General features: G+C 45.2%; 3 protein-coding genes across 5 annotated transcripts in view; 1 reads left to right on the forward strand and 2 right to left on the reverse strand.

Annotated features, from left to right (window-relative positions):
* The window catches only part of LOC106748675 (proto-oncogene tyrosine-protein kinase receptor Ret), a 78,147-nt gene extending 75,689 nt beyond the window's left edge, over nucleotides 1–2,458 (forward strand). Inside the window, exon 21 of one of the 2 annotated variants that reach the window (XM_014627454.1) lies at nucleotides 559–2,458. In XM_014627454.1, coding sequence (XP_014482940.1) covers nucleotides 559–959 — 401 coding nt within the window. In that variant the 3' untranslated portion in view covers nucleotides 960–2,458. The remainder of the gene's footprint in view (nucleotides 1–558) is intronic. The other variant, XM_014627444.1, reaches the window with a different exon arrangement.
* Nucleotides 2,459–2,647: 189 nt separating this feature from the next.
* On the reverse strand, nucleotides 2,648–7,345 carry LOC106748683. Its single transcript, XM_014627467.1, has 8 exons — nucleotides 7,051–7,345; nucleotides 6,285–6,345; nucleotides 6,049–6,201; nucleotides 5,196–5,432; nucleotides 4,822–5,130; nucleotides 4,220–4,324; nucleotides 3,948–4,105; nucleotides 2,648–3,843 (listed from the first exon to the last, which is right to left on the reverse strand). Exons 1-8 carry the CDS (start codon nucleotides 7,147–7,149, stop codon nucleotides 3,160–3,162), a joined length of 1,806 nt encoding a protein of 601 aa, XP_014482953.1. The 5' UTR covers nucleotides 7,150–7,345; the 3' UTR covers nucleotides 2,648–3,159.
* Nucleotides 7,346–7,812: 467 nt separating this feature from the next.
* LOC106748582 (homogentisate 1,2-dioxygenase) overlaps nucleotides 7,813–13,877 on the reverse strand; it is a 39,023-nt gene continuing 32,958 nt past the window's right edge. For both annotated transcript variants that reach the window (XM_014627263.1, XM_014627256.1), the window contains exon 8: nucleotides 7,813–10,094. In XM_014627263.1, the coding sequence (XP_014482749.1) occupies nucleotides 9,763–10,094 (332 nt within the window). In that variant the 3' untranslated portion in view covers nucleotides 7,813–9,762. The remainder of the gene's footprint in view (nucleotides 10,095–13,877) is intronic.

Consider the following 13,877-nt stretch of genomic DNA (forward strand, 5'->3'; position numbering starts at 1 on the left):
AAATAATACTATATACTATATAATATAATAATATATTATTATATATAAATAATATATTATTATATATAAATAATACTTTAATATTTTTTGTGAAGAAGTAGGCAGAGAAAATATTGTAGTGAAAATGTTTATAAAAGTTTGTAACGCTGAATTATACCGGAATTATTATCGAAACTATTATGTGTGTTGTAATTTTTAATGATGTGCATACATGACACGCGTCACTAAAGATTACAGCACACATCACAGTTTCAGTCATAATTCCATTATGGCAAAATTTTATGGCAATTTTTACTACAATATTTTTCTGTACCAAACAAAATTTACAAATATACCACGTCTCCCTAAAGACGCGAGTCGACGTTCTAGCTTTCAAACTTGAAAATTAAAAACGTTGATTCGCCCGCAATATGTTGATATTAATCATCGGTACATTTAACGCGCGATTAACTCAAACTGTCGCTATGCTTTTCCAATTTCGCTCGTTGATTATCGCAATGCCTAACGATTTAAGGTAGTGTGATTTCGGGTTGAAAGTTTCCGACGAACTCGTTTCAGATTCCGACGACGATCAGGTGGGCAACGGGACTGTCAGCAACCTGAAGACGAACACCGTCAACTATCTTGGCAGGATGTCCTCCGAACCAGTCACCAAGTGCGACAAGGTGGATAAGCTGCAGGCGCTCTGGCAGATGTCCATAGCCTCCTTTCCCGACGAACCCGTCAAGTCGTCCTACGTGAACGATCGACCCGCGAGCCTCAATACTAATCATTACGAGAGTCCCATTAAGCTGAGGAATACTAGTGTGACTAGCAACAGCGAGAACGATCTGAGAATAACCAAACAGGAACGTCCTCAGTCCTACATCGACATGCAAGGGAAGAAATCGGAGACGGAGGACCTCTTGGTGTTCGGGAGCTTGGACGACAACAAAAGCGACAATAACGTGACGAATTGAGCGACCCAGTTTCGTGCATTAGATGTCCGACAACTGAGAAGTTTAAAAAATCGTATCAGGGCAGGCTCGATTTTCTGACAATCTCGACGTATTCACGATTTCTTCGAGCGGATACACGACGAGTGACGAAGAAATCCGATGAAGGAGTAACCGGCGATCGCGTGAATCACGCGAAAGAAGGACATATTTATTGAACGACGGAGAAGAAGCACAAGGGAGAAATGTACGAGCGATTCGAGTGAAACGAAAACTGCCATTTTTTATGGCAATTTGCAAGGAGCGCGATTCGACCGAGGAATTTGCTGCGACAAACATCAGCTCCAACGGAGTCGAGTACTGCCGGAAGAATTCCCGAAGAATTCTCGAGACGACCGAACGCAGCGCCCTATCTACCGAGACGTGAGAACAAACTGTGTATCGTGCGGAGAACGGTTGCTATATTATTAGCGAGTAAAAGTCAGTAAATAATTTGTCCTATTTTTATGTACTTAAAGTTGTAAACGACTGTTTGTCGATCACCAGTGGTAAGGCCGCTTTTACTACTTAATGCCGATAGTTACGCATCGCAAACAAATCACTCGCGCGGTTTCTCACAGGAGAGTCGTCGAGTTCCCCGATCGGCGTTGAGTGTCTTCTGTGTGTCACATTACGCAGCTGTGATGAGGTTCGAGAATAGTTTGTTCATTTAACGCTACGTACAGGATGCTCCCGAGCTACTATCCGAATGTCGTCTTCGTTTTTCCGTCGTTGTCGGCGGTTTTGATCGGAAATTTCGATTCGAGCTACGATTAACCACGAGAGGCGCAATACTTTATGCTCACGAAACTTCTGCATTGAAGATGCACGTGGTCTTCCATTGAGTTTTTCTTGACGAACGCTCGCGAGCGCGAGGTTAGGCGCACTTGGACGAGCGAGACACTCTGCACGCAGCCATACCGGGATCTGAAACTTAATCGTCACGCTTCCTTCGAAACGAGATACTTTTTATTGTCGCACTAGCTTTTGTGGCTTTCGTGTGCCCGACGCAACAGAGCAGATCGCACAAAGCGATGCACGCGCGAGTGTAGCGGAAGTACCAGCGACGTTTTTACGAGACGCGTGTCGCGCGAGCTCACCATATCCGAAGACTGTGTTTCGCCGTATCTCACCGAGAGAACGAAAGGAGTCGCCCCTTTTGTATTTATGTATAAATGCAACATTCCACAAAAGAGAAACTAGGCTAGCTGTTTTGTCGCGCGAGCACGACGAGCGCGCGTCTGATTTTTTATTTTATGACACGACGTTTGCGGTGTTCTCTTTTTCCTTTCCTCTCTCTCTCTCTCTCTCTGTCTTTCTTTCGTTATTACCCTCCAACGCGCCGATTGATGGCGACGATATCGTATGCGAACGCGCGTTGCGAGTCGGTGTGTTAATCTACATATATAATTGTGCCATATGAATTTTTTCTTGTAATTAATATATTACGAAATTACATATAAAAACGCTTTCACAATGGTGTACGAAGCTTATATCGATCTTACCTGTTTTCCAGCGGCGCTTATGTCTCCGTCATTATAACGACGTCGCCGCCACCGTCGACGGCGGTGGTGCGAGGTGAAAATTGTCGATGTGGCGAACAAAAAGGCGAGATACCATTTTCCGTCGCGTCACATCGTTTGATATTGAGGTAACAAAAAAAAAAGTCTTTCTTCCTTCTTTACTTAACAAGATTTATTCTTGTGTCCTCAAAAATTTCTCCGCAAACTTTATCTATCGAACTGTCGTGTAATTAAGACGCGGAGGGAAATTCTTCGCTGACACAGCAAAAGCTGTCTGTTACTATAGTGACAGCAAAAAGATTCGTTACACGGAACAGATAACTTTGCTGTTGTGGCGAGACGCGTCATTGCGATAACAAATAATTTCGCTGGCATTATTAGCAATCAATATGAGATATATTCGCTGTTCGAACAAATCTGTCACTACAGTAAGGAACAATTTGCTGTGCCAAGAAAAGAACTTTTCTCCGTGAGAGACAATTAGTACTCAGACATACGAGGAGCGGATAACCTGTCGATATATAAAAACCGTGCGCGCGAGGCGCACAGAATGAATAGAGAAAGTCGGGAAAAGAGTCGTTTCACTTCGCTTAAATCTACACAGTCGATCGCGATAAACAAGTTTTACGAGGTACGAGCTTACACATGTACAGAGAGGAAGTTTACAAGTTCAACCTATCGATGCGGAACTCACAGTCGCTCCTAACCGGGTAGACGCCCCGCGCGGTCTCCTTCTCCTCGTTCTCGCCGAGCAGGTTCAGCTCGTTGATGTCCGTCGCGAAAGACTGCGGTATAACTTCGTCGATGTGCACGGGCTCGCCCGCGAGGACGGCTCGATCGGGCGCGACGATCGACGACAGGAGCTCGTCTGCCGGCAACGCGGTGTAACCGGCCGAACGGGGCCCGTCGATCTCGGCATCGAGGGAACGCTTACCAGTCTCCTCGGCCTTCTTCTTCGCGTTCACGTTCTGCTCTTTCACCAGCATGTCCGCCGCCAACTGGATGCTGTACAGAATCTCCGGGATGCCGGTGTTGTCGCGGGGCGAGCGGAAGCGCAGGCAACCGATACCGTGGATCGTTTTGACGAGCTTCCGCAGGTCGCGCGGCACCCGGAACATCTTGAAGAGGCGCGCCTCCTCCGGTATATCGTCCGTCTCGCAGTACGGCAGATGCAGCGCGTAGTATCGCTTGTTCCGTTGCGGATAGTTCTCCTTCAGCAACCGTAGCAGATGTTTGTCCACGTTGCGGTACACGTTCGGATAGGAGGACGGCGTGGACGGTGGCGAGGTCGCGACCAGCACCACGTCCGCGGCTCGGAACGCCATGTTGCACCAGATCCCCGGGTCCTGCGACAGAGTTCCACGATCATCCCCTCGAATGGCCACAGCGCGCGACGAAATGCGTAGTTTTCGCGTTTACAACGCGACTCGTCGTTCGATCGATTACTCACTTGGCTGGCGATGTCGCGGATGTTAAGTATGTCGATCATAGCGTTGATGTTGCAGCACTGTAGGTACTTGGTTAGTTCTTCCATCACCTGCACGTGCGCCACGTGCGTCGGTGAGTAAATCAACAGGCAGTTCGGCCTCCTCGATATTCCCCTCAGGACTGATTGAAAGATCCGTGTTGAAAAGTACGACAATTCCTTTCCGCGAGCACTACATTATCGGAGGTGCGAACCTCTCGTAAGAGGTAACAACAAAATGAAAACAAGAGTCTCACCCCGCTTCCGGTGGAGCTTAAATGCGTGGTACAGCGCGTACAGCAGCACGGGCGGTATCCATATCATGCTGATTATCATGATCAGTAATCGGTCAGACGCGTGTTCTGCAAACATGAGAGATCGAACGACGACGTTGAAAAAGGAAGAAAAGCAGCCACAAGAATCGAATCTTATTACCCTTATTGACCCCATCCCCTACACGAAAAAAAAGTAGCTCTCACAGATAAAAACTAGCTCGCAGAGATAAAAATTAACTATATAATACAATGCAATTGAAGTTTAATTAATTTCGCTCGTTCTTTTACTTCTCTATAGCTCCCACAGCTAAAAACTAGATCTGGTAACTAAGTTTCAATTATATTTTAGTTTCAATTATAAATAGCTAATTCCTTCTCCCCGTGTACATATCCGGGCGGAAAAAATCATTTTTGCGGCAATTGAATTTTCTCCGAAAAAGATTCCCGTAGGTTTCTGTTCAGTCAGTTGCTCTCAACCCAGTTTGAATATTCACGCGAGCTAGCTTTCGTCCGGTCCTTATTCGGTTGCAGGAACTGACTTTTTCTCCCGTGCGGACGAAACGAAAGAATTGAACGGTAATTACTTATTAGTATATACGGCGACGTGCTGTTCACGCAACCGTGCTGTTCGTCGCAGTCGGGATGCAAGGCCGCCACCTTGACGAAGTACACGCCGTCGGGCGCGGTGAAGTTGTACCGTACATGCCCGCCGTCTTCGTTCGCGGGCAAGGTCACGCTGATCACCGACTCGGTCTCGTTGCGGGTCAGCCAGACCCGGTACCTCGTGACGTTGTACTTCGGCGGGAGCGGTTGCACGTGCAGCGCCAGGTTCGACGAGTCCGACACGTCCACGTAGATGAAAGGCGTGTACGAGCGGAGTGCGAGGCCGTCCGCTGGAAGATCCGAGGACGATTAGCGAGACTAGAATCGGCAATCGTGACGATCCGCTTAGACCCACCGATGCGTCTGTGCTGCGGCACGTAGAACATGTATTTCCTGCTGTAGGCGAAATCGTCGCCGACCACGGCGTACTCCAGCCGGTACGGCAAGCCCTCGTATCTGTCGTTGGTGAACGGACACGACACAAACAGATGTTTCGGCGCAGGGTGACTGGAGTTACCGTACAGCTCCACATGTCTGCACGCGCTCACACTTTCGTTTTCATCAACGATGTACTGATAACGCGTCGATAACCCTGTTTTACATATAGACATTTTAATACGCAATTCAGCGAATGATCTCTTGACATTTGCTACGTACAGGATTGCTGGCAAGTATCTATCAATTCTACACGCATCGTGTTTGGATGTTCACACATCATGACCGTTGATTATACGAGGAAATATTTTCACATATTACTTCCTCCTTTTGTACAATACGTTTTTATGCATTCTTGTATCTGTGAAATTTCTGTCGCTTACAATTACCTTTTCTTTTATCTTTTATAAACGTCGTTTGCTAAGCCGGAAATAATGCATTGTACCGGACGGGTAATTTTTCCCGTAAATATTGTTAAATAAATTAGTAAGTAAATATATGTAATTTTACGATACAAATGCCGCTCTGCCTGAATAATATTTAAAATAACAACAACGATAATAATAATACTATTATTACTTACTCGAATAATTAACAATCATGATGAACGAATATCCGTGTGCGATACATATGATTGAACATTTCTGATTTCATTGAATGACTCTATATTTGGTGACGAAATCAACGCGAATGTATCAATGAAGAAAGCCTTCAATCAAGTGTTTGATTTGCTCAATCGGATAATTTCGCGATGCGATTTGATATGGGCTTACTGTGGAAGTTGATGTCTGAGACGGATAAATTAAAGGCGGTCGCTCTCTGGGAGCCCCCAAAGTCCGCGACGTACGCGGACAGCGTGAAAATTGCGGTGTCGTCGTGCTTGGACGACGTCTCGTCGGCGTCCTCGAACTTGAACTTCGCGCAATCTGGAAAATCGAAGGACGGAACTCTCATTCACGAGTCTCACTCGCGAGATCTCCGTCAAGTTTTACCGACTATCGTTCCGTACCTTTTCCGTTTCGTACTGAAGTTAATAAACATTGGTAGTCCGGTGTCGGCACCAGTTCAGTCTAGAAAATGAAGAAAGCAAGAATAGAAGAGGATATAATTGTCACTGATACGAATATTACGTCGATCCGGCACGACATTCGCAATTAATCGCGTCGATCGACGTTGAGAATGATCTCGAGTGATCGATAAAATTTTAATTTTAACTTTAGATTTGTTTATCGGTCACTCGCGACGCTTGCGTAAGCGACACCGCCTCTTATTGTTCAACCGCTCGCGGATAAATCATAGATAAACGCACAGCTTCACACATATATATAAAACATTAGTCATACGAAGAACAACAGATTCATGTGTAATCTGCGCATATTATCGCGAAACTTTCGACCCGAATTGTACGCGAATTGTATTATCATATTGCGCACAGCACCTGTGTGTCATTTCTTATCGGTCTCTCGCATTACGCTATTGATTGAATATCAACCGAGCCTTTTCCCATCTTTCTTTTTGCGCACAAAGAAGCCGCGGGAACGTGCGGAAATAACAATCCCCAGCTTAGCACTACGTAGAAAACAAAGCGATATAATCTTCAATGATAAAAATTGACAAAGATAACGGGCTCGGAGCGATAATTCGCATCGAGATAGGGCTGATCCGAATCCATCTTCGACGGATTTTTCGATCACGATGATGAGATAGGGTCCATCGCACGCCTGGACGCGCTCCCTGGGAGCGACCCACGAACGGACGAACGAAAAGCCACTCACCAGGTTCTTACAAAAGTCCGGGAAACAGAAAGCCGCGGCACGTCCGACCAAGAGGCACAGAACGAACGCGAGGACGCGGCGGATCGTCTCCTCGCGCATTTTTAGGTTACCCGTTATTTCGCGGAACGTGACATTCGGCAGGCGGCGCACATCGTCGACCTGGACATCGCAGGCGGGTCCACCGAATCTCCCCCGCGCTCCAAGACCACTGAAAGACGCGCGATTTGCGGGCTGCACGCACGTCGAACACGACACAATACAACGTGGAGCTGAGGAGCACTATTGTCGCAGCGACTCGGAGCACACTGCTGACAGTCTTGCACCACGAAGACCCTGCTGGGGACAACAGGTATCACGTGGGCAGACCGCCGTCGGCAAGGCGAATTCCTGCCTTGCGGATCGATGGTGATACAATGTCGCCTTTGCCGAATTACAGCGAGACCGAGCAGGTGAAGAGAAAACGCGAGGAGCGCGCCTATCGATACTTCCTCCCAAATTAGGGCTCAGGCAAAGGAATAAGGAATTCAATTTCGACATATGGACAATATATCATACTTCAGCTTTATTCTCGCAATTCTATTCGTTATTAACTTATTTACTTATAAAGCTTATAGCAGTTGATTAAAAGTTAACCTTGAAAATATCCGATGGCCAACGATATATAAATAAAAGTCAGTTTGAATCAATCGATAATTATGAAGGAAATGATAAAAGTATGATATGATAGAGGTTCGTTAAAAAATAGTAAAAAGGGTAATCTAATTAAAACGTTCTCATTCATTTATTCTCTGTTTTTTCTATTGTGTTTTAACTTATTCCTAATCTCTTACGCCTAATCTCTTATATTTAATTAAAGGTTTAACGTAGAGATAAAATTTCGACTCGGACAAATGCTTTTCTTCGTAATGTGCGTGCGAATAAAAAATCAATTTCACTGGCAAGGAGTACGCATCGGTTCGATGAGGTTTCAATAAGATCGCGTAGGAAAGTGTCGAGTGGAAATAACAACGATGTAATTATAGGGTTCTCGCGTTGAGATTGATTGCAAGATATCAGGGAGCAAGAGATCAGGATGGAGGGAAGGGGGACGAAAAATACGGTACTTTTGATTCGACTCGTAATTCGATCGCAGAAAATAAGATACAGCGCAGCCACGTTAATGAATATGACATGAAGAAGTACTGGTTATTTAAATAACAAAATCGCCTTGCGAGTCACGGAAGGTTACGCGATCTCATAAACATTCGTCCGAACTCAGACCTCCGATAAAACGAGATATTTGTTCTCTCGTAGCGAACAGTGCGTTTACAAACGTTTACAAACACTTACGACGTTGCAACACGATTTAATCATTTGTTCGCGTCCCTGGAAGCCGCTACGGCGCGCTGTTGTCGCGGAACTATCGCGGATCTCCTTCGGCGGCTCGATTGTTGGAATCGCTGTTGATCGATCCCAGCTGAGATTTTACGCTCAGAGATTTCCCGTTGCCGTCTCCCCGCGTATTATCGCAACGCACCGTGTAATACGCCGCGCGTCCTTATCCAACGTCGAGTCGCGATGACGTCGGTCGCGAGAGCCGGCGCGCTTCTATCGCTAAGAGGTGGATGCCGATTAAAAGTTCCTTGCACCCGTGCGCGCAGCAATATTCGTGCGGACGATGTTGTCGATGCGGCGAATTTATAACCAGCTGCTCAGCTGCACGCACCAGATAACTTCATCGTTTCTTCGCACGATATCCCGCGGACGTGCGCGCGCGACACGCTACGAAAGCGTCTCTCGCCGCTCGGATGCAGGAAAAATTCGCGAAGTGCGGTATAATGTTGCTCTCTCGATCCGCAGATATCGGAGATACCGGTGAGTAGCTTCACTCCTTCGATCTTCATCGAATGCTTCTCGAAGTTTTTATTCATGAACCGCGAGGTTGTCGCGGCTTCTGTTACAAAGTATTTCCCTTGCGAACGAGGCTCTAATGAACCCTTTGATGAAGAGAAAACGTGAGGAAAAAAGGGGTGATTTCTAATATTAAAATATTAAAACTTCCATTGAATCTCCGAGATATCTTCTTAGAAAATAAACAAGTAGCCGAGGAGAAACATATCTAATTGGCCTGAATCACCAGCAAGTAGTTAACTTATACAGACTAGGTTAAATTTTCTAGCTCGTTAATAGCTTGTTACTGGCTGATTATTCATTAAAATGTATAATCGGTTTTGTGATCCAACTGGTCGTCTAGCCATTACGTATCAAATACGACGGAATGGATGGCGCTGTCTATTCTAAAGTGTATAATCCAATTGTTATATACCCGCTATTAGCTTTTAAAAATGAGGTAGCAAATCAAAATTGAAAATATGATAAATCACAAAAAGGTTGCGACACTTTTTTGTTGGGAATGCATTTTGTATTCGATAGGAGAATTTGATACTCGAAGACATTTAGTTTCCTCGCAACAATGTAGATCATGTTTGATCGTTCAATATTTCAGTACACATGCAACATATTTACAATAACATGGTTAAATCGAGTATAGCATTAACGTGTAGAAATAGGTTTACAAAATCGACTGGAACGAAATGTCGATGTCGATTCGACGCAGTGCAACGAAAGATTAACATTCACCGGGAAGAAAAGCGAGAGAGAAAAGAACGAGCCATCAAAGGCCGATGTCGTAACTCGTCGACGACCGGTCGCTACACGCTGCTCGCCTTTCTGTTACTGAGCGACTTTGGCCGCCTTGTCGGCCGGATCGAAGCGCTTCCGCAGGTCCTGCCAGCATTCGTAATACTCGTCGTCCAGCTTGTTGCACAGCTTCTCGGCCCACTCCGTCACGGCCAAACCGTACGAGCTCTCGAACATGAATGCCTGCGTGCCGTCGGTGATTCTCTCCGGCAGCAGCTCGGCCTCAGTCGCGGCCTCGAAGCAGCGCGCATCGGGCCCGTGCGGGCTCATGATGGAATGCAGAGACGCGCCTCCAGCCTGAAAGCCGTCCTCCTTCGCCTCGTAGCGGCCCTTTATCAGCCCCATGAACTCGCTCATGCAATTGCCTGGGAATCGGAGACAGCGAGATCCGCTGCGTCTGTTTTGCGTTTTCTCTCTCCCGGGGAGGGGACACTTTTAACACGTTGATTGTCGCGTTGATTTTCATCGATTATTTCAATGCTCGACTCAAGCTTGAATCGCCAAAAATGCGATAGATAAATGCAATTTGCGATACGTATATTTGTTCATTCGTCTCATTATCGATTATATATCTAATTTCTTATACACGGAAGGAAAGTTAGCTTCGGTAGCTACATTAGTTGTAACATGTGGAAACTTTAGCAACGTAAGCAATTGAATAACATTTACGATAGTACGTTTGCTGCTGCGGCAAAAAATTTTTCTTTTAGTAATTAAAATTGATAAAGTTTTAAATATCCATATGATACAACTAACTTAGTTACTGAAACTAATCCTTTTTTTTCCGTATAAGTGGTTATGTTTCGCATTTATTAGTATATAATTACATAATAAATCAAGCGAGACGCGGCGGTATTATAACACCGCTCACCGAGAACCCCGTGCCAATCAACGTGTTATAAAATTATACTTGGGAAATTTCAGGGCGTGCCTGACTATTAAAAGCTGACGACTTCTAATTTACTCGGGGCCGCTCGCCGAAAATAAAGGACGATGACATAACAGCCGATATAAATGATCACTGCTGAAACGCAGATAATGCCTTCAAATACCTTTACGGTTAATCAATAATACAAACAACATGGATTAGCATAAATTATGACATACACATAGATACGGAATAAGAAGCGAGGAGAAACACCAGGAATGAGCCCGAAACGCGCCGTAACAGTACGTGCCCGTAGATTCCGGCACGTTATACGCTCATTATCGCCGTGCGGTAGGCGTTACTTTCTGGCATAAATTAGCTTAACTAACCGTAGCTCGAAAGACGTCACTACCGAATCGTTAATACAGTAGCTGAATGCAAATGAATCCTGCGGAAATATTCGTCGGAGAGAGAAAGAGAGAGGTCTTTAGTCAAACATATCGCGCGGACGATCGCCGATAAATAAATAACGCGGCGACGAATCGATCCTGCTAATGACCGACGCATTCGACGAAAATACTCGCAAAATGCGTGACGTGCGTCGACAGCCGTCAAACGAGACACTCGTCAACGACGTCGCGGTCGCGGCCGCCGACTAATGCGGACGTTGTTTTCCATCGTCGACGCGAGAAGCGGCCGATTCGCGGGCGTCATCGGTTCGCAACGCGAAACGCGCCGCCGCGATCTGCAATGGAAATCCCGCGAACGCGTTTTGCATATTATCGCTCTCCGCGCGCCGCCGACTTATTCATTAACGTGGAGAATGGCCGGCATTGGATGTGTACGTACGCCGCTCTACGCTGGTTATCAAATCTCGGAGAAAGCAGTGAGCGAGCGAGCGGCCACTCTTACTGGCGTTCGGATTAATTTCGACGAGATACGCATTGTGCGTTGCCGCGGTCTCATTTATCGGTGAGGTGGATTCGTAAGAGCGAGATCGACGCATACGACGATGCTTCTCTGTGGGAGAAACGAAGAAAATGGAGGAGAAATAGAGAGAAGTCGAAGGAACGAATAACGCGTGGAAGCGACAAGGTGAAACTCGATGGCGATTCTTCGCGCGCAGGAGAGAATCGATATAGCGAATTTTTTTTTTAATTATGCGCGCTTTCAACAACCGAATATCATCATCTCGCGTGGGGATGTAATTTCTAGTAATTATATTTAACGATTTCACGCAATTTTATCGGGGATACGCGTTGCGGGCCGCGCGCTTTTGTTCATCGGCTAGGTGAATTCGTATAAACGAGATCGACGCAACAATGTTATTTTGTAAAAAAAAACGGGGAAGAAAAGAGATAAAATATCAAAAGGAAGAAATAACATGCAAGGTAAAAATGTTAATGCCTGGGCACGTACCTAAATCTAGGCATTCTTGTTATTGTTTCTAAGTACGAATATTCAATTTGGCACTAGTTAAATTCAACATAACAAGTAGGTACCTTAGAAATCATTCATATTTTCACGTTGAAATGCATCGTACAGAATATGGAAGGTTTAAACTTTTGAATCGATTATCTCAGCTTGCAAATGACTTCGCTGATATCATTGATTTTCATTTTATGTTATCGGCCTCTTTTAAAACTACTAATATTAAATATTTAAATTCAAGCTCTTCATGAATTCTTTTTCTTTTTCTTTTTTTATATATTGATTTTTATGTATTGACTTATGTGTTGACTTTCTTCCACGACAAATTATGTACTTAGTTTGTATCAAGAGGACGATTCGCATATAAGTAAATAGATTTAATCTTCGCCTCGACATTTTTGCCGAGGAAAAATAATTTCCAAATTGCCCAGAAAACTTCTTGATAAAATGAAAGTCGCAAGATCTGGGAAAGTCACAAGATACCTTGTGTATTTTATGAGTTGAAAATTTAAATATTTAAAGACCAAAACAAATAAGAATGTCCAGAGTTAGGTATTAGGTATGGGTTCAGGCATCAGTATTGCTTTACTGTTACTTTAAGTGCGATTAAGAGAAACTCGGTGTCAATATTCCGCGCATAGAGGAAAACCAACAGCGATTTTTTAATTATTTGCGCTTTCGACAACAGAATATTAATATCTCACGCGGTGAAGTAATTTCTAGTAATAAAATTTACCAATTTCACGTATTTTCACTAATATCTTGAATTGTTGAATAAATATTCAGCAGAGTCTCTCTTCGCGATTTCGCTCGCTGTCTGAATATTTATCGACAAAAGTAGTAATTAACTCCGCTTATTTACGGCGGCTATATCGAGTAGTCGTCGACGGCCTTTTTTAACGATCTCTCGATCGGCCGGTATTAATTTTACGATCGGAAAGTATGGCGACACGTCGTACAGCGTCATGTCGCGTTTAGCCGACTGTCACAGTTACCCCGATCGATCCTGCAATTTCGCATGCGTGCGATTTCTACACAACGGGACATTCAGGACTGCAACTGCGACGGTGGCCGCCTCTCGTGGCTTCCAATTATTTAACTCGTAAGGATGCGTTCGTCGATAGGCATCGTGTCGGCGCGTCTTTCTCCTCTCGCACGCGACGAACTTTCCCAACAAGAGCGCGTAATACGACGGGCACAACAGACCACGACCGTCACGACGACGAAATGGACGAGCGCAAACGAAAGTGCCCGTCCTATGTCTCATAATCGATCGGATCGTCACCGAGGTAGGAAATCGGTGAAACGACCTGTGAAAGAGACATTGCTGTGACCGGTCGGCGGGAAAAATTTCGAGTTTTCTCCGTGCCGGCTCGATTGCACAATTTTCAAGTGCGCTCTTCCGGAACGAAGACGCCACTGCGAAGTTCGAGACGGAACGCTCGCTCGAACCAGCTGTGTATAATCGACCCCCCGAGACCGGTGAGAGGAAAAAAGACCGGAGGTTTCGCAATTTCTCGGGAACGTAGCGTGTCCGACAAATACGTCGCTGATTGACGGCTGAGTACCGATGCTGTACATTATACAGGGTGTCCCAGAGTAACGGCATGCGGAGTACACCGGGAGATTCTCGGTATCAAACGGAACCACTTTTTTTTTTTCCAAAATCCCGTTCGAATGACAGTTTTTAAATTGTTTGAGAGCTATTTATTAAAATTGTTGATTTGCTGACCTTTACTAGGTTGTGCGTGGAATCACGGAAATATCACATGAGTCATGTAAACTGTTTTCTTCCTATCCTGCTAAACATTATATTATGCAACTATGCGTAATGTCTGGGTTATCGTTA

Source organism: Dinoponera quadriceps, unplaced genomic scaffold, assembly GCF_001313825.1.
Source record: "Dinoponera quadriceps isolate SergipeBrazil2010 unplaced genomic scaffold, ASM131382v1 scaffold343, whole genome shotgun sequence".
In the NCBI taxonomy this organism is placed as follows: domain Eukaryota; kingdom Metazoa; phylum Arthropoda; class Insecta; order Hymenoptera; family Formicidae; genus Dinoponera; species Dinoponera quadriceps.

Coding starts and splice junctions, on each gene's coding strand:
- LOC106748683 (XM_014627467.1), bottom strand. CDS start 7,149: ATGCGCGAGGAGACGATCCGCCGCGTCCTCGCGTTCGTTCTGTGCCTC. Junction 6,346..7,050: donor CGGACTTTTGTAAGAACCTG/GTGAGTGGCTTT, acceptor TTCATTTTCTAG/ACTGAACTGGTGCCGACACC. Junction 5,131..5,195: donor GCCGCAGCACAGACGCATCG/GTGGGTCTAAGC, acceptor CGGATCTTCCAG/CGGACGGCCTCGCACTCCGC.